The 25,142-nt window shown below is 37.5% G+C and overlaps 2 protein-coding genes, 1 non-coding gene and 1 pseudogene across 3 annotated transcripts; 3 read left to right on the forward strand and 1 right to left on the reverse strand.

The window, feature by feature from the left end:
• The first annotated feature begins 331 nt into the window (after positions 1-331).
• On the forward strand, positions 332-2,489 carry OR7G49 (olfactory receptor family 7 subfamily G member 49). Its single transcript, XM_014741532.3, has 2 exons — positions 332-1,252; positions 2,472-2,489. The coding sequence occupies exons 1-2, from the start codon at positions 332-334 to the stop codon at positions 2,487-2,489; spliced, it is 939 nt and encodes a 312-aa protein (XP_014597018.2).
• Positions 2,490-15,735: 13,246 nt separating this feature from the next.
• On the reverse strand, positions 15,736-15,840 carry LOC111774494 (U6 spliceosomal RNA). Its single transcript, XR_002809497.1, has one exon. It is a non-coding gene; the product is annotated as a U6 spliceosomal RNA (small nuclear RNA).
• Positions 18,140-19,063, forward strand: OR7G72P (olfactory receptor family 7 subfamily G member 72, pseudogene; annotated as a pseudogene).
• OR7G64 (olfactory receptor family 7 subfamily G member 64) lies at positions 23,989-24,927 on the forward strand. Its single transcript, NM_001390940.1, is given in 1 exon segment — positions 23,989-24,927. A coding segment is annotated over 1 exon segment (939 nt).
• Positions 24,928-25,142: the final 215 nt, after the last annotated feature.

Genomic DNA, 25,142 nt, shown 5'->3' on the forward strand with positions numbered 1-25,142 from the left:
GAGGAAGGAAGTGCAGACCCTGATAGAGTTATCAGCCTGCTTCCCTCGACTACCTATTTCTCCTAATAAAATTTAAAAATATTTTAATTAATCAGAACAGCACAGGCAGTGTAATATTTAAAGGGATCATTTCTTAATCCTTTCCAGAATTAATAAATGTTTACATGCTGCTTTACTAACTCGAGGTATTTTTTCAAAATAACAAAATTACATGCATACAGAAAGCTTCCCTTCACTTTACTCTTTCTCTTCCCCAGACGATGTTTGCCTCGGAGGACACACTTGCTCCTGGTCAAGGGACCACATCTTTTCCATCATATTCATCGACAACATGGGACTCAGAAACAAAACAGATGTTTCAGAATTTCTTCTCATGAGACTGACAGAGGATCCAGAACTGAAGACCATCTTTTTCAGCTTGTTCCTGTCCATGTACCTGGTCACCGTCCTGGGAAACATGCTCATTGTCCTGGCTGTCAGCTCTGACTCCCATCTCCATACACCCATGTATTTCTTTCTCTCTAATCTGTCCTTTACTGACATCTGTTTAAGCACAACCACAATTCCAAAGATGCTGGTGAACATCCAAGCACAGAATCAGAGCATCACTTATGCAGGCTGCATCAGCCAGATCTGCTTCATCCTGACTTTCGTTTGTTGGGAAAATTTTCTCCTTGCAGTAATGGCCTATGATCGCTATGTGGCCATTTGCCACCCGCTGAGGTACACAGTTATCATGAACCCCCGACTCTGTGGACTGCTGATTCTACTCTCCATGTTCATTAGCATTGTGGATGCCCTGCTCCACAGTCTGATGGTGTTGCGGCTGTCCTTCTGCACACACCTGGAAATCCCCCTCTTTTTCTGTGAAGTTGTTCAGGTCATCAAGCTTGCGTGTTCTGATACTCTCATCAATAACATCCTGATATATTCTGTGGCTAGCATATTTGCTGGTGTTCCCCTTTCTGGAATCGTTTTATCTTATATTCAAATTGTTTCCTCTATTTTGAGAATGTCATCATCAGGAAGAAAGTATAAAGCTTTTTCCACTTGTGGGTCTCACCTCTCCGTTGTTACCTTGTTCTATGGGACAGCTTTTGGAGTGTACATTAGTTCTGCAGTGACAAACTCTTCCAGGAAGACTGCAGTGGCTTCAATGATGTACACTGTGGTCACTTCCATGATGAATCCCTTCATCTACAGCCTGAGGAACAGGGACATGAAGGGAGCCTTGAGGATGCTCATTGGTAGGGTATCTTCTTTTCTGTGATTTTGTCATCTGATTTGGGCTACATTCACTAGAATGAGCAGAATGCTTGACTCATCCATCACCAAGTTATTACTAAAGGAATGGATAGCGTGATGGCTAAATGCATTTTATCTGAGGGTGAAACCTAACTTGCTCTTTATCTAGCTTTGTGGTGTTTGACAAATGATTTCCATTCTCTAAGATAAGTTTCTTTGGTCAGGATTCATAGAAACTGAATCTGAGGCAGAAGTTCTTGGTACAGTAATTTTGTGGAGAATGTTATCAGCACAAGGGAAGTGAAAGAAGGTGAATAGGTCAGAGAAAGGACTTACACAAGGTTGTGGTCATTGCAGAGACTAGATTCTGCCTGATCCCATGGATAGTGCCATGTGAATTGCACCCCAAAATTAAGCCTATTGTGAGACATGGTGGCTGATCTTTCATAACTTAATTCTGTAATTCCTGAGACCTGTCAGTGGTAAATTGTACATGTGCAGGGCAACATTAGCATCCACAACACTCAGCTTCATCATCTGAAAAATCGCCATCATTAGATTATCCCAGCAGTTTGAAATGTTTGCAAGATATTTGAGCTTGATCAGTGAGGCAACCTTAGTTTCTAATAAGAGAAAGAAATCCTGGCTCTAATATGCTCAGATAATAAAGAGAGTTATCTTTCATTACAAGGACTTGAGAGGTAAGGAATGTACAGGAATGAGAGAGTGGAGATTCATTCAGTCCTCCCTGAAGCAGCCTCTTGCTTGGGCTCGTTCCCCTCATGACACCAGATAGATGCAACACATGCAAGCATCAATCACATCTAGACATGATTCCTGGAGACAGAAAACTGACTGTTCTTACCTGGGCCTACTGTTAATAGAAGATCTATTTATAATAGACATTCCTATGGCATCTTCTATAAGATATCATCTTTAATCTCATCACTGAAAACAGGGTCATATGCGACCTAGTTAATCTCTGTTGGTGTGGGAAAAATGATTACTACAAGAACATTAGACTGACAGTACAGAGTGAAACTCCTGCCAGGAAGTCCAACCCATAAGCACCACAAACACTTAGGACAATGCCTGGTACATAGTAAGTACTCAATAAAATTTAACTACTATCATTGTATTTCATAAAGCCTTGTAATCCTATTGGTTCTCCATATTTTTGCCACCTGCTTCAGCAGTTTGTTTTAGTTTATTGTTATATTTGTCAGCTGCTTTTTCTGGTCTGAGTAATATAATAAAATAAATAATTTTGTAGGCAGGAAAAATGTTGGTAATCTTCTAGCATCTTATTTGCTTTGAAACCTTATTGATCTATGAGTGGGGTCATACAGAGTACGTCTTTCTCTGTCTGGCTTATTTCACTTAACATAATACCCTCAAGGTCCATCCATGTTGTTGAAACCTTATTGATCTATTTATGAGAATGTATCTGAGTTTTCACTTCTCCCCTTAGTCACCTTGTATTGCTGTGTTTCTTACACATCTCTGGTTGATTCCACACAGAGAAAAATAATTGAATAAAATTAATTGTATCATTGATGTCATAGAGGATTGGGTGCAGTCTTAGGGCACTAATACAAAACTATTTAATGTGTTTATGAGGGAAGTTTTTCTATGGAGAACTGCTTTCATTTGAGAAGGAGATGTTGAGGGTAAGACAGGAGAGGAGAAAACGGAAGTTGGCAGGATCAGGAGAATTACTTTTCCCATAAACACATATAATCAGGGCCGTGAGTTAGAATCATCTCTGAAGGCGAGGGAGTGAAAACGGTGGAGGTCTCAAATGAGGATCAAAGGAGTTGCTGGAGAGCTTTCTGTTCTGGCTGTCAGTGGAGGTCTGGTTTTATTTTCAGAACCGTAACTGGGAAACAGCTCCCTGCCTGGAGCTTGAGGTGTCTTCTAGCGCAGAGCTTCCTCCACTGATGTCCACAGAACAGCTGCAGAGGTGAATTACCTGAGACCTTTGTTCATACAAAGGAGAGTTCCCTGTCCTTCTGCAAGAACTACTGATGTTGAAGCTCTGGGGAGACATGTGAGGGGTGAGACTTTTTAATAAGCATTTTGCGAGATTCTGGTAATCTCTGAAGTCTGAGATGCATGATTTTCATATTAGAACATGAGAAAATGTATTTAGAATTAGGAATACGGAAGGGCCTTTTCTCAATTTTACTTGTTAAAATATCATATGCAAAGCAGTGCATAAAATCTATGTGTAGTTCTGAACGAACAGTAACATAACAACCACGCATATATCCATCCTGGGGTAGAAAATAAAGCAATGCTCTTCATAAAATTCAGCTGAATGGTCTCCCATGCACATCACCCTCTCCTTTCCCAGTGGCAAACACAATCCTGAATTCTATGTTAATAACTTCCTTTGATGTCCTTTTATTAGGTTGGATCCTGTGAAATTGCCAGTATTTGATCATATTTACCCTGAGACACTAGCCGTAGGATTAAACGTCACTGTCTTAGCATCCCTGCATGTATTCCTTTCCAATTTAGAAATTTTCCTCTTTTAAAACTTGTTGAAAGTTTAATTTTAATATATGAATTTTGTGTCCTGATTGTTTTTCTCATTATTGCACTTTTGAGATTAAGTCCTGTTGTTGAATGTATTAGTAACTGATTTATCTACAATACTCTGTATTTTTACATTTGGTATGATGACTGTTTTCAAACTAGATCCTTTATGATATTGATGGAAATTTTATTTGCTTGTAGCTGGTTTTTTGCTATTATTAATAAATCTGTTTGAATAAGCTTTTTTATGTCTCCTGGGAGAAATGAGAGAGTTTTATTTTTGCGATGGAATTGTTGGTTAAAGGGAACATGTATTCTCATGTATTCTTCTTTGGGTAGTTCCCAAGAGTTTTCCTAAGTGGATGAATAAATTTACACACACATTAAATCTTTCTCTTGAGCCATATCATCACCAACACTTTTTCATTTATACTGACAATTTTGTGGATATAAAAATTATTTCATCAACCAGCATATGTCTTATTATTGTATGGTTGACAGCCTTTCCACACAGTTATTTTCCTTTCTCTTAAATAACTATTTGTGGTATTTCTACTGAGTTGTTTTTCTTTTTCTTATTAATTCTTATGAGTTCTTTACATAATAAAGATATTAGTCTTAGTCAGTTATGCGCATTGAAAATTTCTTCTTTAAGTGTATGACTTCTCTTTGGATATCCTTTACAGTTTTCCTTTCAGTGAACAGAAGTGCTTCATTTGAATATAGTTACAGTTTCTCAACACTTTCCATAATGGCTTGCACTCAATAGGTCTTATTTATGAAATCCCTAGTAGTTCGATCTGAAGAATTTTCAGTTTTGGCTTTTACATTTGAAGCATGAATCCTCCTAGAATTTAGTTTTCCCTTCATTGTGAAGCAGGATCCAAATTCATTTTTATGTTCCTGCATAAACTGCCCAGTTGTGTGTTGATTTCTTTCCGGGGATCTATATTCTGATTAATAGGTCTTGTATTTACCCCTGCACCAATATAACATGTCTTAATAATCATAGTACACCAGTCAGCTTAAAATAAGTATGCTGTGGTAACAAAGAAGCCCCAAACTCTGTTAATTACAATTACAAGGTACATTGTATCATAGTTTGCTTCTTTGGTAATTCACAACTTACTGTAACAATATTGATAACAAAAAGGACCATAATTTCAATGAATGGTCCATAATTATGTAGGAAAAATATATTGAATCTACTAGTTTGAAACTGGGGAAAGTTGGTATGAAATTCTGCAATGGGAATAAAATACCTATTACATGCCCAGTCTATATTTTTTTAAATTGTGGTAACATTTATAACTAAATTCACAATTTTAATAATTTTTAAGCATGCAATTTGGTGGTGCAATTACATTCACAATATTGCAGTCATCATCACTATCTGTTTCCACATTTTTCATCACCTCAGTCTCTCCTCCTTCCTCAGTCTCGTCAATTTCTAGTCTACTTTCTGTTTCTGTGAATGTTCCTACACTAGATATTTCGTATAGGAGGAAGCATACAATCTATATTCTTTTTTTAAAGCTTCCTATTGTGAAAATTTTCAAACATACAGAAAAATTGAAAGAATAATACAATGAACACCCATTCACCAACTACCTAGATCCAATGGATATTAATATTTTGCAATATTTATTTCATCAATTTATGTATGTTTTTTATTTTGTTAAAATACACACGACATAAAATTTACCAACCTAACCATTTTTTTCTTCTTTTTTTTTGAAGTTTTTAAAAAAAATTTTATTGAGTTAATGATAGGTTACAATCTTGTGAAATTTTAGTTGTACTTTATTGTTTGTCAGTCAAGCTGTAGGTGCACCCCTTCACCCTTTGTGCCCACCCACCACCCCACCTTTCCCCTGGTAGCCACTAATCTGTTCTCTTTTGTCTACATTTTTAAATTACTCATATGAGTGGAGTCATACAGAGATTGTCCTTCTCTATCTGGTTTATTTCACTTAACATAATTCCCTCAAGGTCCATCCATGTTGTTGCAAATGGGACAATTTTGTTATTTTTTACAGCTGAGTAGTGTTCCATTGTATATATATACTACATCTTCTTTATCCAATCATCTGTTGATGGGCACTTAAGTTGCTTCCACATCTTGGCTATCGTAAATAATGCTGCAATAAACATTGGGGTGCATAGGACTTTTGGAATTGCTGACTTCAAGCTCTCTGGATAGATACCCAGTAGTGGGATAGCTGGGTCGTATGGTAGTTCTATTTTTAATTTTTTGAGGAATTTCCATACTGTTTTCCATAGTGGCTGCACCAGTTTGCATTCCCACCAGCAGTGTATGAGGGTTCCTTTTTCTCCACAACCTCTCCAACACTTGTTGCTATTAGTTTTAGTTATTTTTGTCATTCTAATGGGTGTAAGGTGATACCTTAGTGTAGTTTTGATTTGCATTTCCCTGATGATCAGCGATGATGAACATCTTTTCATTTGCCTATTGGCCATCTGTATATCTTCTTTGGAGAAATGTCTGTTCATGTCTCCTACCCATTTTTTGATCGGGTTTTTTGATTTTTTGTTGTTGAGGTGTGTGAGTTCTTTATATATTATGGATATTAAGCTTTTGTCGGATGTATGACTTGCAAATATTTTTTTCCCAGTTAGTGGGTTGTTTTTTTGTTTCAATCCTGTTTTCCCTTGCCTTGAAGAAGCTCTTTAGTCTGATGAAGTCCCATTTGTTTATTCTTTCTATTGTTTCCCTTGTCTGAGAAGACATAGTGTCCAAAAAGATCCTTTTAACACTGATGTCAAAGAGTGTACTGCCTACATTTTCTTCTAGCAGCCTTATGGTTTCAGGTCTCACCTTTAAGTCTTTGATCCATTTTGAGTTTATTTTGGTGAATGGTGAGAAAGAATGGTCAATTTTCATTCTTTTACACGTGGCTTTCCAGTTTTCCCAGCACCATTTGTTGAAAAGACTTTCTTTTCTCCATTGTACGCCCTCAGCTCCTTTGTTGAACCATCCTAATCATTTTTAAGTGCAAAGTTTAGTAGTGTTAAGTATAAGAAATTTTTTGTCTTGCAAGTTTGAAACTCTGTTTCCTTTAAACAAGAAGTCTCTTTATTCCCTTTTTCCTAGCCCCTGGTGACTTTGTTCTTGTGAATTTCAATGCTTTATATACTTCATATAAGTTGGATTTGTCTTTTTGTGACTGGCTTGTTTCACTTAACCTAATGTTCTCAAGTATCATCCACGTTGTAGCAGGTGGCAGAATTTCCTTCCTTTCTGAGGCTAATGTTGCATTGTATATATATTCATCATATGTTGTTTATCCATTCATCCACGGATGGACACTTGGGTTGCTCCCAACTCTTGGCTACTGTGAATTGTGCTACTATGAATAAGCATGTGTAAATATCTCTTAGAATCTTTATTTTTTAAATGCACTGTCCATATTAGATTGATATCTATACTCATGTTTTAATCTTTCAAAAATTTAACTTTGAAATTGTCATACACTGAAATGCACTTATTGCATACTGTTCTTTGTATTTTAACATGTGTAAACTAACTTGCGTTGCCACTGTAGTCACGCACTCCTTCATCTTTGTGAACCATTGATCTGTTTTCCATCCTTATAGTTTTGTATTTTTCATAATGTCATATAGATGGAATCATAAGTCACCACAACCTGTACATGAATATTTATAGTAACTCTATTCATAATTGACAAAAAATGAAACAACTCAAATGTACTTCAGTATAGAATGAATGAGTAAACTGCGATATATCATTATAATAGAATACAGCAATAAAAAGTAAGAGGTGTTGATACAGGTGACAACTTTTATGAGTCTCAAGGCCCATTCTGAGTGAAAGAAGCCACATGTAAAAACCAAATATTTATTTTAAAATTCTTATCTTGAGATGAATTAATGTTCTGATATTTGGTTTGCCATTTTAGGATTATATTCTTCCTGGGTATTTAAATTTTGAACTGCAGATTCATTTTAATTGCTAGTTTTTTCTCTCTCTCTTTCCATTTACATGCTCCCACTTTATCAGCAGATTCACAGCAGATTCACAGTTGCCCTTATCAATCACCAGGGCTCTAGCCTTGAATTCAGTCTTATAACTGCTTCTTCCTGCTCAGTGATTTTGAAAATATCAAAAATCCAGCCACCAAACCATCAGGTGCCTTGGTTAAGTTCTGCCTTGCAGGCTTTTCTGAAACTTTTCACAGTTCTAAGTCTACAGTCATGGTCCCGGGCAGTGTCCACAACTCTTGTGTTCACTCACATTTCTCAATTACAAACTTCTGCTTGTAACCTTGGCTTTATATATTTTCTATCTCTATATCTTTTCATCTTTATCTATGATTGCATGTTTCTGAAGCAAATGAGGTTAAGGGATGACATTACAATGCCATCTTGTATCAAGAATATTGTAGGTTAACAAAGTTCCTACAGAAGCAGTTAAGAGCAGAGGAAATAAATTGATAAACACTTGAAAATATTAAATTCATTAAAGATAAGAAATATTTTAATTAACATTAATGTGGAGTATTGTCTCCACCAACTAGATAATGGGTGAAACCTAACTAAATATATTGAGATTATACCTGCACACAAGTGCTTTGCCATGGCATTGTAACTTCTTACAACTCTATTAAAAATCAATAATTTCACCCACCATTCTCTAAAGTGAAGAAAAATGTTCATTGAAACTGTTGTGATGAGATTAGAGATGATTGAGAAAATCTAAAAAGGGAGTAAGATCTGTCTGTATTGATCAAGATAGAACAGTCACACAGAATACACTAGAATCTACTGTATAATGCATACACAGTCAATATTAAGTCAGGAAACATTCAGTGACACTTGGAAAGAAATAAACAATGCTTGAGTCTTTCTAATTTTACCATAACTTAGCTATGTTTTTAAATGTATTATTTATGTCCACATGCATACTATATCTTTTTTTTTTTTAAAGATTGACACCTAGGCTAACAACTGTTGCCAATCTTTTTTTTGTTTTTTTCTGCTTTATTTCCCATAACCCGCCCCCCCTCCCCCGGTACATAGTTGTATATTTTAGTTGCAGGTCCTTCTAGTTGTGGGATGTGGGACGCCGCCTCAACATGGCCTGATGAGCGGTGCCATGTCCATGTCCAGGATCTGAACCCTGGGCCGCTGCAGCGGAGTGCGCGAACTTAAACACTCGGCCACAGAGCCGGCCCCCATACTATATCTTGACACCTAAAATTGGCATCAGACTTCCTGATGTCATTGTTTAGATGGATGCAACTTTGTTCATACTTGAAAAGAATGACTGGAATCCAATCAGAGAAGGATGGCATGTCCATGTTTGCAACATATTTGAAATGGAGATGAGTAGATGGTGTATACGAGGTCTCATGGGGTCAGGGAAGCAACCATCCTGAATTCCTCCCATCTAGAGTTTTGGTCTTTAAGGGTTTGCACTGTCCTGGGATCTCAGTGACAACAGAATTGCTTGGCTAATGAGGAGCTTTGGAAATTGAGCCTCTAGGGATACAGAGACTGCAATTGCCTGTGACCACCTCAATCAACAGTCCTTTTCCAGAAAAGCAGTAGCACATTTGAACCTCCTCCTATAGATGACCTTTCTTACCCAGCAGCCTTGGTCTCACTCAATTCCTCTGCCTTTCCTGAGGACAGGTCTCCCAGATGGTACATTTAGAGGCAATGTCAAGCCTCATTCCACTGTGATACCAGACAGGTAACTGAAATTCCCTTAGTCAATGTATGGAAATGAGGGCAGGTGTTTTGCTACAGGTTCATCCAGGGAAATAAGTGAAGAAAGTACATATATCAGACAATTAGAACTAAATCACTCATGGTCCTCTTCCTTAACTGTCTGTCATCTTCTTCCCATTTCCTCATACTTTGCACCAATACTCAAGTACCTCTTATCTACTAATCTCATACTCAGTCTCTATTATGGCCAAGACCACTTTCCTTCTAAGAAACTTGCCTGTTCTAAGGCTAGGAGATTTTTATAAAATTTTCAGACATTTCCTCACATTCCTGTAGTGATGGGAGGCAGAAATGTTGGCAAAATTCACCTTATCTTCCCATTCCTGGTTCTTTTTTTTTTTTTTTAATTTGAGTTAATAATAGTTTACATAATTGTGAAATTTCAGTTGTATATTATTTCTTGTCTGTCACCACACAAGTGCTCCCCTTCACCCCCTTTGCCTGCCCTCACTCCCCTTCCCCTGGTAACCACTGAGCTGTTTTCTTTGTCCATGTGTTTTTTCATATTCCACATATGAGTGAAATCATCTTGTGTTTGTCTTTCTCAGTCTGACTTATTTCGCTTAGTATAATTCCCACCAGGTCCATCCATGTTGTTGCAAATGGGATGATTTTGTCTTTTTTGTGGCTGAGTAGTATATTATATATATACATACCACATCTTCTTTATCCAATCACTTGGATTGTTTCCATGTACTGGCTATTGTGAATAGCTGCAATGAATATAGGGGTGCATATGTTACTTTGGATTGTTGATTTCAAGTTGTTTGGATATATACCCATTAGTGAGATAGCTAGGTCATATGGTAGTTCTATTTTTAGTTTTTTTTAGGAATTTCCATACTGTTTTCCTTAGTGGCTGCACCACTTTGCAGTCCCACCAGCAGTGTATGAGGGTTCCATTTTCTCCACACCCTCTCCAACATTTGTTATTTTCAGTCTTAGTGATTATAGCCATTTTAACAGGAATAATGTGGTATCTTAGTGTAGTTTTGATTTGCATTTCCCTGACGATTAGTGATATTGAACATCTTTTCATGTATTTATTGGCCATCTGTATGTCTTCTTTGGAAAAATGTCTATATGCTCTGTCCATTTTTTGATTGGGTTGTTTGGTTTTTTGTTGTTCAGTTGTATGAGTTCCTTATATTTTATGGAGATTAACCCCTTATTGGATATATGATTTGAAAAATTTTCTCCCAATTGGTTGGTTGTCTTTTGGTTTTGATCCTAGTTTCTTTTGCCTTGCAGAAGCTCTTTAGTCTGATGAATTCCCACTTGTTTATTTTTTCTTTTGTTTGCCTTGTCTGAGAAGACGTGGTATTCAAAAAGATCCTTTTAAGTTCAGTGTCAAGGAGTGTACTGCCTATATTATCTTCCAGGAGTTTTATGGTTTCACGACTTATCTTCAAGTCTTTGATCCATTTTGAGTTTATTTTTGTGTCTGGCGTCAAATAAAGGTCTACTTTCATTCTTTTGCCTGTGGCTGTCCAGTTTCCCCAACACCATTTATTGAAGAGACTATCTTTTCTCCATTGCATGTTCTTGGCACCTTTGTTGAAGATCAGCTGTCCACGTATGTGCAGTTTTATTTCTGGGCTTTCAGTTCTGTTCTATTGATATGTGTGCCCGTTTTTGTGCCAGTAACATGCTGTTTTGATCACTACGGTTTTGTAGTACATTTTTGTTTTTTTGAGGAAGATTAGTCCTGAGCTAACATCTGCTGCCAATCCTCCTCTTTTTGCTGAGGAAGACTGGCCTTGAGCTAACATCGGTGCCCATCTTCCTCTACTTTATATGTGGGATGCCTACCACAGCATGGCTTGCCAAGTGGTGCCATGTCTGCACCTGGGATCCGAAACAGCAAACCCCAGGCTGCCGAAGTGGAATGTGTGAACTTAACCACTGCACCACCAGGCCAGCCCCTGTTGTGCATTTTTAACTCAGGGATTGTGATCCCTCCAGCTTTGTTCTTTTTTCTAAGTATTGTTTTAAGAATTCAGGATCTTTGGTTGCCCCGTATGAATTTTAGGATTCTTTCTTCTATATCCGTGAAGAAGGTCATTGGGATTCTGATTGGGATCGCATTGAATCTGTAGATTGCTTTGGGTAGTATGGATATTTTAACTATGTTTATTCTTCCAATCTGTGTGCTTGGAATGTCTTTCCATCTCTTTATGTCATTATCTATTTCTTTCAATAGTATCTTGTACTTTTCATTGTATAAGTCCTTCACTTCCTTAGCTAAATTTATTCCTAGGTACTTTATTCTTTTTTTTTGCTATTGTAAATGAAATTGTTTTCTTGAGTTCTCATTGTTAGTTCGTTATTAGAGTACAGAAATACAACTGATTTTTGTTAGTTGATTTTGTACCCCACAACTTTACTGCAGTTGTTAATTATTTCTAATAGTTTTCCAGTGGATTCTTTAGGGTTTTATATAGATAAGATCATGTCGTCTGCAAATAGTGAGAGTTTCACTTCTTTACTCTCTATTTGAGTTCCTTTTCTTCCTTTCTCTTGCCTAATTGCTCTGGCCAAAATCTCCAGTACTATGTTGAATAAGAGTGGTGATAGTGGGCATCCTTGTCTTGTTCCTGTTCTCAGAGGGATGGTGTTCAGTTTTTACCCATTGAGTATGATGTTGTCTGTGGGTTTGTCATATATGGCCTTTATTATGTAGAGGTAACTTCCTTCTATCCCCGTTTTAAGAGTTTTTTTTTTTTTTTATCATAAATGGCTGTTGGATCTTGTCAAACACTTTCTCTGCATCTATTGAGATGATCATGTGGTTTTTATTCCTCATTTTGTTAATGTGGTGTATCACGTTGATTGATTTTCAGATGTTGAACCATCCCTGTGTCCCTGGTGTAAATCCTGCTTGATCATGATGTATGATCTTTTTTGTGTATTGCTGTATTCAAGTTGCCAATATTTTGTTGAGGATTGTTGCATCTATGTTCATCAGTGATATTGGCCTGTAGTTTTCATTTTTTGTGTTATCCTTGTCAGGCTTTGGTATCAGAGTGATGTTGGCCTCTTAGAATGTATTGGGAAGCATTCCATCTTCCCTAATTCTTTGGAATAGCTTGAGAAGGATAGATATTAAACCATATCTGAAAGTTTGGTAGAATTCCCTAGGGAAGCAGTCTGGTCCAGGGCTTTTATCCTTTGGGATGCTTTTGATTACTGTTTCAATCTCTTTCCTTGTGATCAGTCTATTTAGATTATCTGTTTCTTCTTCATTCAACTTTGGGAGGTTGTAAGAGTCTAAGAATTTATCCATTTCCTCTAGATTGTCCATTCTGTTGGCATATAGTTTTTCGTAGTAATCTCTGTATAATCTATTGCATTTTTGTGGTATCCATTATCATTTCCCCTCTTTCATTTCTAATTGTACTTATCTGAGATTTCTCTCTTTTATTCTTGTAAATCTGACTAGGGGTTTGTCATTTTTTAAAACTTCTCAAAGAACCAGCTTTTGTTTCATTCATCCTTTCTACTGCCTTTTTTGTTTCAATAGCATTTATTTCTGCTCTGATTTTTATTATTTCTCTCCTTTTACTGACTTTGGGCTTTATTTCTTCTTTTTTTTCTAATTCAGTTAGGTGTAGTCTGAGATTGCTTATTTGGGTTTTCTCTTGTTTATAAGGTGAGCCTTATCGTGATGAATTTTCCCTCTTAATACAACTTTTGCTGTATCCCATATGAGTTGGTATGGCATGTTTTCTTTTTCATTTGTCTCCAGATACTTTTTGATTTTTCCTTTAATTTCTTCAATGATCCATTGCTTGTTCAATAGCATGTTGTTTAGTCTCCACATCTTTGTCCCTTTCTTAGCTTTTCTCTTGTAATTAATTTCTTGCTTTATAGCATTGTTATCAGAAATGATGCTTGTTACTATTTCAGTCTTAAATTTATTGATGCTTGCCTTGTTTCCCTACATATGGTCTATCCTTGAGAATGTTCTGTGTTCTGTGCACTTGAGAAGAATTTGTATTCTGCTGTTTTTGCATGGAGTCTTCTATTTATGTGTATTAAGTCCAACTGGTTTAGCTTTTCATTTAATTCCACTGTTTCCTTGTTGATTTTCTGTCTGGATAATCTATCCATTGATGTGAGTGGAGTGTTGAGCTCCCCTGCTATTATTGTGTTAGCATTAATATTTTCTTTTAGTTTTGTTAATAGTTGCTTTAACGTACTTTGGTATTCCTGTTTTGGGTCCATAGATATTTATAACTGTTATTTCTTCTTGATGGAATGTCCTTGATCATTATATACTGCCTCTCTTTGTGTCTCTTTACCTGTCTTATCTTGAAGTCTACTTTGTTTGATATAAGTATTGCAACACCTGCTTTCTTTTGTTGGCCATTTGCTTGGAATAATGTCTTCTATCCCTTCACTCTGAGCCTGTGTTTGTCATTGGAGCTGAGATATGTTTCCTAGAGGCAGCATCTTGTTGGGTCTTGTTCTTTAACCCATCTCACCACTCTGTGTCTTTCTATTGGAGAATTCAATCCACTTTTGTTTGGGTGATTGTCAATATATAAAGGCTTAATGCGAACATTTTATCACTCATTTTCTGATTCTCCTGCGTTTTCTTTGTTTCTTGTCCCATGTATTTTGGTCTACCAATTGAGTTATGTAGTGTTTTTTTTTCTTTTTATTAAGATTATGATAGTTTACAACCTTGTGAAATCTCAGTTGTACATTATTGTTAGTCATGTTGTAGGTGCACCACTTCACCCTTCGTACCCTCCCCCACTCCCCCTTTCCCTGGTAACAACCAATCAGGTCTCTTTGTCTAAATGTTAACTTCCACCTATGTGTGGAGTCATACAGATTTCATCTTTCTCAATCTGGCTTATTTCACTTAACATAATACCCTCAAGGTCCATCCATGTTGTTGTGAATGGGACTATTTTATCCTTTTTTTGTGGCTGAGTAGTATTTCATGGTATATATATACACCACATCTTCTTTATCCAATCATCAATTGATGGGCACTTAGGTTGCTTCCACATCTTGGCTATTGTAAATAATGCTGTGATGAACATAGGGGTGCATGGGACTTTTGGAATTGTTTATTTCAAGTTGTTTGGATAGACACCCAGTAGAGGGATGCCCGGGTCATAAGGTATTTCTATTTTTAATTTTTTTGAGAAATTTCCATACTGTTTTCCATGGTGGCTGCACCAGTTTGCATTCCCACCAGCAGTGTATGAGAGGTCCTGTTTCTCCACAACCTCTCCAACAATGGTCACTTTTTGTTTTGGTTATGTTTGCCATTCTAACAGGTGTAAGGTGATATCTTAGTGTAGTTTTGATTTGCATTTCCCTGATGATTAGTGATGATGAGCATCTTTTACTGTGTCTATTGGCCATCCGTATATCTTCTTTAAAGAAATGTCTGTTCATGTCCCCTGCCCATTTTTTGATCGGGTTGTTTGATTTTTTGTTGTTGAGCTGTGTAAGTTCTTTATATATTATGGAGATTAACCCTTTGTCAGATAAATAACTTGTAAATATTTTTTCCCAATAGTGGGTTATTTTTTTGTTTCAATCCTGTTTTCCCTTGCATTGAAGAAGCTCTTTAGTCTGATGAAGTCCCATTTGTTTATTCTTTCTATTGTTTCCCTCATCTGAGGAGTTATGGTGTCCAAAAAGATTCTTTTGAAAGTGATGTCAAAGAGTGTACTGCCTATATTCTCTTCTAGAAGACATTGTTTCAGGCCTAATCTTTAGGTCTTTGATCCATTTTGAGTTTATTTTTGTGAATGGTGAAAAAGAATGGTCAATTTTCATTCTTTTACATGTGGCTGTCCAGTTTTCCCAGCACCATTTGTTGAAGAGACTTTCTTTCTCCATTGCAGGCCCTCAGCTCCTTTGTCGAAGATTAGCTGTCCATAGATGTGTGGTTTCATTTCTGGGCTTTCAATTCTGTTCTATTGATCTGTGCACCTGTTTTTGTACCAGTACCATGCTGTTTTGATTACTGTAGCTTTGTAGTATGCTTTGAAGTCAGGGATTGTGATGCTTCTGTCTTTGTTCTTCTTTCTCAGGATTGCTTTAGCAATTAGGGGTCTTTTGTTGCCCCATATGAATTTTAGGATTCTTTGTTCAGTTTCTGTAAAGAATGTCATTGGGATTCTGATTGAGATAACGTTGAATCTGACAAATATGGAGTGCTTCACTAATTTGTGTCATCCTTGCACAGGGGCCATGCTAATCTTCTCTTTATTGTTCCAATTTTAGTATATGTGCTGCCGAAGAGAGCATGAGTTATGCGCTTCTTTGTTTTCTCGTTATTGATTATTTGTGTCTCTGTTCTGATTTTTTGTTTAGCGGTTACCATGAGGTTTGTATTCAAAATCTCGTGGATAAGATAGTCTGTTTTCTGATGGCCTCTTGTTTCTTTAGACTAAACCAATTCAGTCCATTTCCTCTTCCCCCTCTAAGTTGTCTTTCTCACATTCTTATTCCATGTTGTGTTATGAGTTTGTGGTTAAAAATGACAAGATGATCTTTTTTTTTTCCTGGTGGTGGTTCCTTCCCTTTGTCTTTAATGCTATACTTGAGTACTTTCTATCCTGCTCTGATTCTGTCTATCTATTTATTTCCTTATTACATGCTTTGGAACCCCTTTCTCCACTTTTTTTCAAGTATGAGGGACTTCCTGAGGATTTCTTGTTGGGGGGGTGTCTTCTGGCTATCCTCTCCCTTAGCTTATGTTTGTCTGGGAAAGTTTTTATTTCTCCATCATATCTGGAGGATATTTTTGCTGGGCAGAGTATTATTAGCTGAAAATTTTTGTCCTTCAAAGATTTGAATATGTCGTTCCAATCTCTCCTAGCCTATAAGGTTTCTGCACAGAAATCCATGAAAGCCTGATGGGGGTTCCTTTGTAGGTATTTTCTTCGGCCTTGCTTCCCTTAGTATTCTTTCTTAGTCATTCACTTTTTCCAGTTTCACTACTATATGCCTTGCTGTAGGTCTTTTTACATTGACATATTTAGGAGTTCTGATAGCCTCTTCTACATGGATTTCCATCTCCCTCCCTAGGTTTGGGAAGTTCTCTGCTATTATTTCTTTGAACAAGCTTTCTTCTCTTTTCTCCTTCTTTTCTCCTTCTGGAATACCTATAATTCTTATGTTGCATTTCCTCATTGAGTCGAATATTTCTCAGAGATTTTCTTCATTTCTTTTTAGACTTAGTTCTCTCTACTCCTCTGTGTGGAGCATGTCAACCTGTCTATCTTCGATTATGCTGATATGCTCCTCTACATTGTCTGCTGAAGCATTCAGGGAATCCATATTTTGTTTTACTTCTTCCATTGTGTCTTTCATCTCTAATATTTCTGATTGATTATTTTTTATAGTTTCAAGCTCTTTTGTGAAGTAGCTCCTGAACTCATTGAATTGTTTGTCTACATTCTCTTTTAACTCATTGAGTTTTTTCATGATAGCTATTTGGAACTCTTTGTCATTTAGATTACATATTTCTGTGTCTTCAGGATTGATTTGTGGGTACTGGTCCTTTTCTTTCTGCTCTGGAGATCTAATATATTGTTTGATATTGCTAGAGGGGGTGACTCTGTTTTTTTGCATCCTGGTGTTATGTGGTCACAGTTACCACCTATTGCCACTGAGTGGGGGTCAAGAGCCATGTATTGTGAGCCCTCTGCCTTCAGCCCAGATCCCAGGCACTGGAATTGGCACTGGGTGGGTGGGGGGAGGGGTGCATTCTCTTGTGTGCTCTTGAGGTTTTCTTCCTCTGGTCTTGCTAACTTCTCTCCACCTGCAAAAGCTTTTGCTGCAGTAGAGGTCTTCCCTATAGGCTGCAAGGGCCCTCAGGGATCCTTGACGTTCCCATGAACAAGTGTCCTCTCCTCTGTTCCTTCCCTCTCAGAGGCTGCCTGAAGTCCCAGATCCCAGTCTTTTGGAGAGGGAGAGATATTTTCTCTTACTCCATTCCACCTTCTCTGAGGGGAGCTCCAGCCTCTCTGCCCTCTGTCATACGGCTGCGTGGGTCTCTCTGACGTTTTTTGTGTTGTGTTTGGATGTCCTCTGTTGGAGTATGAATGTCTTTTTTGTTGTATGTTGGATGGGAGAGATTACTGGGAAAGCTCACTCTGCCGTGATGCTGCCATCACTCTTCCTCATTCCTGGTTCTTGACATACCTATGTGCTATCTTTGTTGCCTGCCTCTGAGGTCACTAGAGATCAAGTTGAAATCTTCAAACTGCCTCCCTACTCTATCTAATTTCTCATATAAAATTACCAAAGGTTTTAAATAATCAGAACGACATAGGCAGTGTGAGTTAACAAAAAAACCCAGTCACCTATTAACCCTTCCCAGGATTAATGGTTGATGCTTTGCCATATCAGCATTAGTTTTTTAAAAAACATGTAACAGAAAAATATGCATACAGAAGGCTCTCCTTTTTTATTTCCCTTCACTAGTCTCCTTCTCCTCCCAAGATGGTTTTTGTCTCAGGTGATGCCCCTGCTGTTTGTCTAGGGATCATACATTTGACTGTCTTGTTACCACATCTTTTCCAATAGATTCATCAACAACATGAATCTCAGAAATGAAACAGATGTTTCAGAATTCTTTCTCATGGAAGTGACAGAGAGCCCAGAACTTCAATCTCTTGTTTTCAACCTGTTCTTGTGTATGTACATGGTTACTGTCCTGGCAAACCTGCTCATCGTCCTGGCTGTCAGCTCTGACTCCCACTTGCACACCCCCGTGTATTTCTTTCTCTCCAATCTGTCCTTTATTGACATCTGTTTAAGCACAACCACTATCTCAAAGATCCTGTGGAACATCCAAGCTCAGAATCAGAGCATTAGTTATGCAGGCTGCCTCACAAAGGTCTGCTTTGTCTTGGTTTTTGCAAGTTTGGATAGTTGTCTTCTTTCAATAATGGCCTATGATCCTTATGTGGCCATTTTCCACCCAGTGAGGTACATAATCATCATGAACCCCCACCTCAGTGGACTGCTGATTCTTCTATCCCTGTTTGTTAGCATTCTGGATGCCCTGCTCCACAGTCTGATGGTGTTGTGACTGTCCTTCTGCACTGACCTGGAAATTCCCCTCTTCTTCTGTGAAGTTGTTTAGCTCATCAAGATTGCGTGTTCTGATACCCTCATCAATAACATCCTGATATATTTTGCATCTAGCATATTTTGTGGTATTCCTGTGTGTGGAATCATTTTCTCTTATATTCAAATTGTCTCCACCATTTTGAGAATGCAATCAGTGGGTGGAAAGTATAAAGCTTTTACCACCTGTGGGTCTCACCTCTCAGTTGTATCCTTATTCTATGGGACAGATTTTGGTGTGTACATTAGTTCTTCTCTTACTATCTCTTCCAGAAACACTGCAGTGGCTTCAATGATGTACATTGTTTTCCCTCAAATGATGAACCCCTTCATATATAGCCTGACGAACAGGGACATTAAGGGAACCTTGAGGAAACTCATCAGTATCTAGATTACCTTCTCTTCTTGATTGTGTCATCTTCTTAGGACCGAGGTTTCTAGAATGACTCAAAGTGACACAAATACCGGGTGAGCCAGAATGCCTGACTCTTGCATCACCAAGTTTTTCTAAAGTGATTGGATATCATAATGGGTAAGTGAATTTTAATTTGGGAATGAATCTTGACTTACTGTTGGTATAGCTCTGTGATGTTTTAAAAATGAGTTCCATTATCTAAGTTCAGTTTCTTTGGTCAATCCCATCAAGCTGAACCTGGGGCAAAGATTTTAGTGATTTTGTATGAACATTCACAGAAGAAGAAAAGTAGAGAAGTTGGATGGGTCAAGGGGAAGATCCAAATAAGTTTGTGGTCATCGAGACATGATTCTGTCAATTTCATAGCCAGCAGCATATGAATGCACTACAGAGAAAAGCCTACTGTGAAACATGGGACAATCTGATTTTTCATACCTAAATCAGTAATTTACAATACTGGTCATGGGTAAACTGCATATGTGCAAAGGCACTATCAGCATTCACTACACTCAGTTTAATCATCTACGTAATTTCTGTAATTTTATTAGCTCAGTGGTCTGAGATGATTGTAAACATTTGATTTTTTATCAGTGATGAAGCCTTTGTTACTAAGAGACAGTAACCCTGATTCTAATATACCCAAGCAATAAAGAGAGTTATATTCTTGACAAGGACTTCAGAAGTAGGAGATATAGAGGGAAATTCATTCACTACTCTGTACGTCTCTATATCTTGGACTGGATTCCCCCATGAACTCACATGACTGCAACATCCAGACGTGAAGCAAAGAGACAGAAATATGACTGTCCTACTCTGGCTCCGTTGTTATTTGACATGGCACAGAGTTATCCAGAACATATCCCCTTTAATCTCTTCACTGCAAATAGGATAATATATCACCTACTTAATCTAATTCTTGATATGCAGAAAATGATTCCTATGAAAACCTTAGACTGACCATTTGGAGTGGAACTCCTGCTAGGAAATCTATCCCCATGAGCACTACAAACACTTAGGACAGTGCCTGGCACCTACTAAGTACTCAATAAAATTTAACTACTATCATTGTGTTCTTTATCTTGCCTATATGTTCTTAAATCTCGTAATCCTATTGGTCTCCCATATTTTCACTACTTGCTTCAGCAATTAGATTTGTTTTCTTTTATTGTCATATTTATCAGTTGCTTTTTCTGGTCTGAGTAATATAATAAAATAAATAATTATTAGATAGGCAGGGCAAAGGTTGGTAATCTTCTTCTGGCATCTTATTTGCTTTTAACATTCTCATTGGCTTATTTATAAGAATATATCTGAGTTTTCACTTTTGTCCTTGGCCATCTTTTATTACTGTATATCTTACACATCTCTGGTGGAGTCCACACAGAGAAACATAATTGAATAAAATTAACTGTATCATTGATGTCATAGAGGATTGGTTGTAGATGTAAGATTCTAATGCAATCCTTTTTAATGTGTCTTTATGAGGAAGGTTATTCTATGCAAAACTGCTTTCCTTTGACAAGGAGATGTTGAATGTAAGATAAGAGAGGAGAAAAGGAAAATTGTCAAGATTAGGAGAATTACTTTCCCCATAAGCACAAAAAAGCAGGACCATATGTTTGAATCACCTCTGTGGGTGAAGGGGTGAAAACAGTGGAGGTCTCAAAGGATAATCAAAGGACTTGCTGGAGAACTTTCTGTTCTGGTCGCCAGTGGAGGCTGAGGGAGGGGTGTTGTTTGTTTTTTTCAGCACCATATTAGGAAACAGCTCCCTATCTGGCACTTGAGATATCTGCTAGTGAAGATCTTCCTCCACTGAGGTCCCCAGGAGGGCTGCAGAGATGAATTACATGAGACCTGTGTTCACACTGAGGTTTCCCTTACTTACAGAAAGAACTACTGACTTCGAACCTCTGATGAAACTTGTGAGGGATGTGCATTCAGTTTTACCCTCAGAAGTATATTTCAAATTTACCCAAAATATGACCCATTTTTATAAAAATCTTTGAAAGAATTAAACAGAATCTTTACATTAGATGAGTGTTTTTAATGTTTTCCATGAAATTGTGATGACCTCTGAAATCTGAGTTGCATGACTTCAGTATAAAAGAATATGGGAGAATGTACTTAGAATTAGGAAGATGTCAGACATTTCCTCAATTTTGCTTTTTAATATAGTATGTATCAAATAGTGTGTAAAATCGGTCTGTAGGTCTTAAAGAATAGTCACATAATAAAAACAGATATACCTATCTCGGTTAAAAATAGAGTAATGCCATGACATAGACTCCATGTAAGTGGTCTCCTACTTATGCTTCTCTCTCTGGTTCCAGGGGCAAACAGGATCTTAAATTCTGACTTTATTTTCTCTAAAGTTCTTATCTTGGGTTGAGTCCTATAAAATTGTCAGTTCTTGATTATATTTTCCCTCTGAAACTCGCAATAGAATTTAAACGTCATTGTGTTATTACTTCAATATATGTTCCTGTCCAATTTGTAGTTTGCCTTTTCTCCAAATTTGTTAGAAGTTTAATCAAAATGTATAAATTTTTCATTCTATTGTTTTTCTCATTATTGTGCTTTTGAGATTTAATCATGTTATTGGGCATGACAGTCACTATTTCCCATCCTCTGTGATTTTACATTATGCGTGGTGACATTTCTAAGTAGATATCCTGTCCAATATTAATGGAAATTTTGTTTTTTCTGGTTTTCTGCTGTTACAAATAATCTGTTTGAATATTCTCATATATATGTCTCTTGGTGGAAATGAGATGGAGTCTTATACTTGCAATGAAATTATTGTGGATAAAGGAGTATGAATTTTTCTTTGGGTAGTTCCAAAGAGTAATCCTAAGTTTTTGAATCAATTACACACATATTAGGAGATCCTGATGATCTCTATCATCACCAATATTTCAAGTGTACTGATAATCTAGTGGGTTCAAAAACTGTTTCATTAATTGGAACATTTCTTCTTATTATATGATTGAGAGTCTTTTCACATATTCATTTTCTTCTCTTTTAAATATATGTTTGTGGTATTTCTACGGATTCGTTTATCTTTTTCTCATTAATTCATGATTTATTTACATAATTTCAAACTGCAGTCCCCTATTGTGAACAAAAATGTACATTGAAACTGTAGCGAAACAATTAGAAAACATGGTTATGAAAATCTACTAAGAAGTAACAGATCTGTCTGCACTGATCAGAGACAAAATTTTCACAGAGAATAAAGTAAAATCCATTGTATAAATATACACAGTGAAAATTCATATTCAGGAAACATAAATTACTCAGAAAAACTCCTGAGAATTTCCAATTTTGCAATAAGTTAGCAAAATTTTTAAATATGTCATTTATATCCACATATGTGAACTATATTTTCACACTTAAAATCGGTATCAGACTTTCCAATGTCATTGATTAGATAGAGATCTCTTCGTTCACACCTAAAAAAAGGATTAGAATCCAATTAAAGAAGAATGGTTTATGCATATTTGAAAAAAATTTGAAATGGATATGAGCAGGCACAGATAGAGAAAAGTAGATGGTGTAAACCTGATCTCATAGGGAAGCAACCATTCTGAATTCCTCCCATCTACAGTCTTGGTCTTTAAGGATTTGCACTGTCCTGGGAGCCAAGGACAATAAAATTGCTATGCTAATGAGGAGTTTTGGAAATTGAACCTCTAAGGACATAGAGATTGCGATCTGCCTGTGACCACCTCATGCAACAATCCTTTCCATGAAAAGAAGTAGCTCATCTGAGCCTCCTCCCACACATGGTTCCTCCTACCCAGCAGCCCAGGTCTTATGCAATCCCTCTGCCCTTCTTGACGACAGATATCCAAGATGATATATTCAAAGGAGATGTCAAGCATCATTCCACTGTGATACTGGCCCGGTAATCTACTGTCCCTTAGCCAATGTTTGGAAATGAGGGCGTGTTCATCCAGGGGAAGCTGTGAAGAAAATACATATATAAAATGATTAGAACGAAGTCACCTATGGTCCTCCTGCCTGTCTGTCATGCTCTTTACACATTTTCTTGTACTTTGCACCAATTTTCAAGCACTTGTCATTTACTAATCTCGTATTCAATAATTGCTATGACCAGGATCATTTCTACCTGAGTAGAAATATGCCATTTTTAAAACAGGATAACTTTTAAAATTCTCTGATATTTACTTACCATCTTGTGGTGAGAGGTCAGCATATTTGGTAAAGTTGATCTTATCTTGCATTCCTGGTTCTTGACATACCTATGTATTATCTCAGTTGCCTGTCTTTGGTCTCAGGGGATCCAGACAGAATCTTCAAGCTGCCTCTCTAGTCTATTTGTTTCTCCTTATAAAATTACCAAAGGTTTTAAATAATCAGAACAACATAGCCAGTGTAATTTTACAAAATTACCACCATTTAACCCTTTTCAGAATCAATGATTGTTAACGCTCTGCTATATCAACTTTGCTTTATTTTTTAAGAAAAAGAATAATATACATACACACATCATTTTTCTTCCCCTCTTTCAGTCTCCTTCCCTTCCCAAGATGGTTTGCTTTCTTTTTTTTTTGGTGAGGAAGACTGGCCCTCAGCTAATATCTGTTGCCAATCTTCCTCTTTTGCTTGAGGAAGATTGTCACCGAGCTAACGTCTGTGCTATTTTATGAGGGATGCCACCACGGCATGGCCTGAGGTGTGGTGCTAGGTCTGCACTGGGATCCAAACCTGTGAACCCCAGGCCACCGAAGAGAAGCATGTGAGCTTAAAAACTACGCTGCCAGGCCAGCCCTCCAAGATTGTTTTTGCCTTTGGCAATGCTCCTCCTACTGGTCTAGAAAACATACATTTGATTATATTGTCACTCTAACATTTCCATCAGATTCATCAACAATATGGATCCCAGAAATGAAACACATGTTTCACATTTCCTTCTCATGGAAGTGACAGAGGATCCAGAACTGCAGTCCCTCCTTTCCAGCCTGTTCTTGTCCATGTACCTGGTCACTATCTTGGGGAACCTGCTCATCATCCTGGCTGTCTGTTCTGACTCCCATCTGCACACCCCCATGTACTTCTTTGTCTCCAATCTGTCTGTTAACGACATCTGTTTAAGCACAACCACGATCCCAAAGATGCTGGTGAACATCCAAACACAGAATCAGAGCATCACTTATGCAGGCTGCCTGACACAGATCTGCTTTGTCCTGGTGTTTGCAGGTTTGGAAAGTTGTCTTCTTGCCGTAATGGCCTATGACCGCTACGTGGCCATTTGCCACCCCCTGAGGTACACAATCATCATGAACTCTCGCTTCTGTGGCCTGCTGATTCTACTCCCTCTGTTTATTATCATTCTGGATGCCCTGCTCCACAGTCTGATGGTGTTGCAACTGTCCTTCTGCACAGACCTGGAGATTCCCCTCTTCTTCTGTGAAGTTGTTCAGCTCATCAAGATTGCATGTTCTGATACCCTCACCAATAACATCCTGATATATTTTGCAACCAGTGTATTTGGTGGTATTCCTGTGTGTGGAATCATCTTCTCTTATACTCGAATAGTATCCTCTGTTTTGAAAATGTCATCAGCAGGTGGAAAGTATAAAGCTTTCTCTACCTGTGGGTCTCACCTCTCAGTAGTGTCTTTATTCTATGGGACAGGCTTTGGAGTTTACATTAGTTCTGCTCTCACTAACTCTTCTAGAAGCACTGCAGTGGTTTCAATGATGTACACTGTTGTCCCTCAAATGATGAACCCTTTCATCTATAGCCTGAGGAACAGGGACGTGAAGGGAGCCTTGAGAAAACTCATCAATAGGACACCTTCTCTTCAGTGACATTGTGACCTGCTTTGAACTAGGGTTTCTAGAATGAATAAAAGTGACAGAAATATTGGTAAGTCAGAATGCCTGATTCTTGCATCATCAACTTCTTCCAAAATGACTAGATAATATAATGAGTAAGTGAATTTTAACTTGTGGTTGAAACCTAATTTTCTGTTTCTGTAGCTTTGTGGTGTTTCAAAAATGAGTTCCATTCCCTAAGCTCAGTG

The sequence above is a fragment of the Equus caballus genome, chromosome 7, assembly GCF_041296265.1.
Source record: "Equus caballus isolate H_3958 breed thoroughbred chromosome 7, TB-T2T, whole genome shotgun sequence".
NCBI lineage: Eukaryota > Metazoa > Chordata > Mammalia > Perissodactyla > Equidae > Equus > Equus caballus.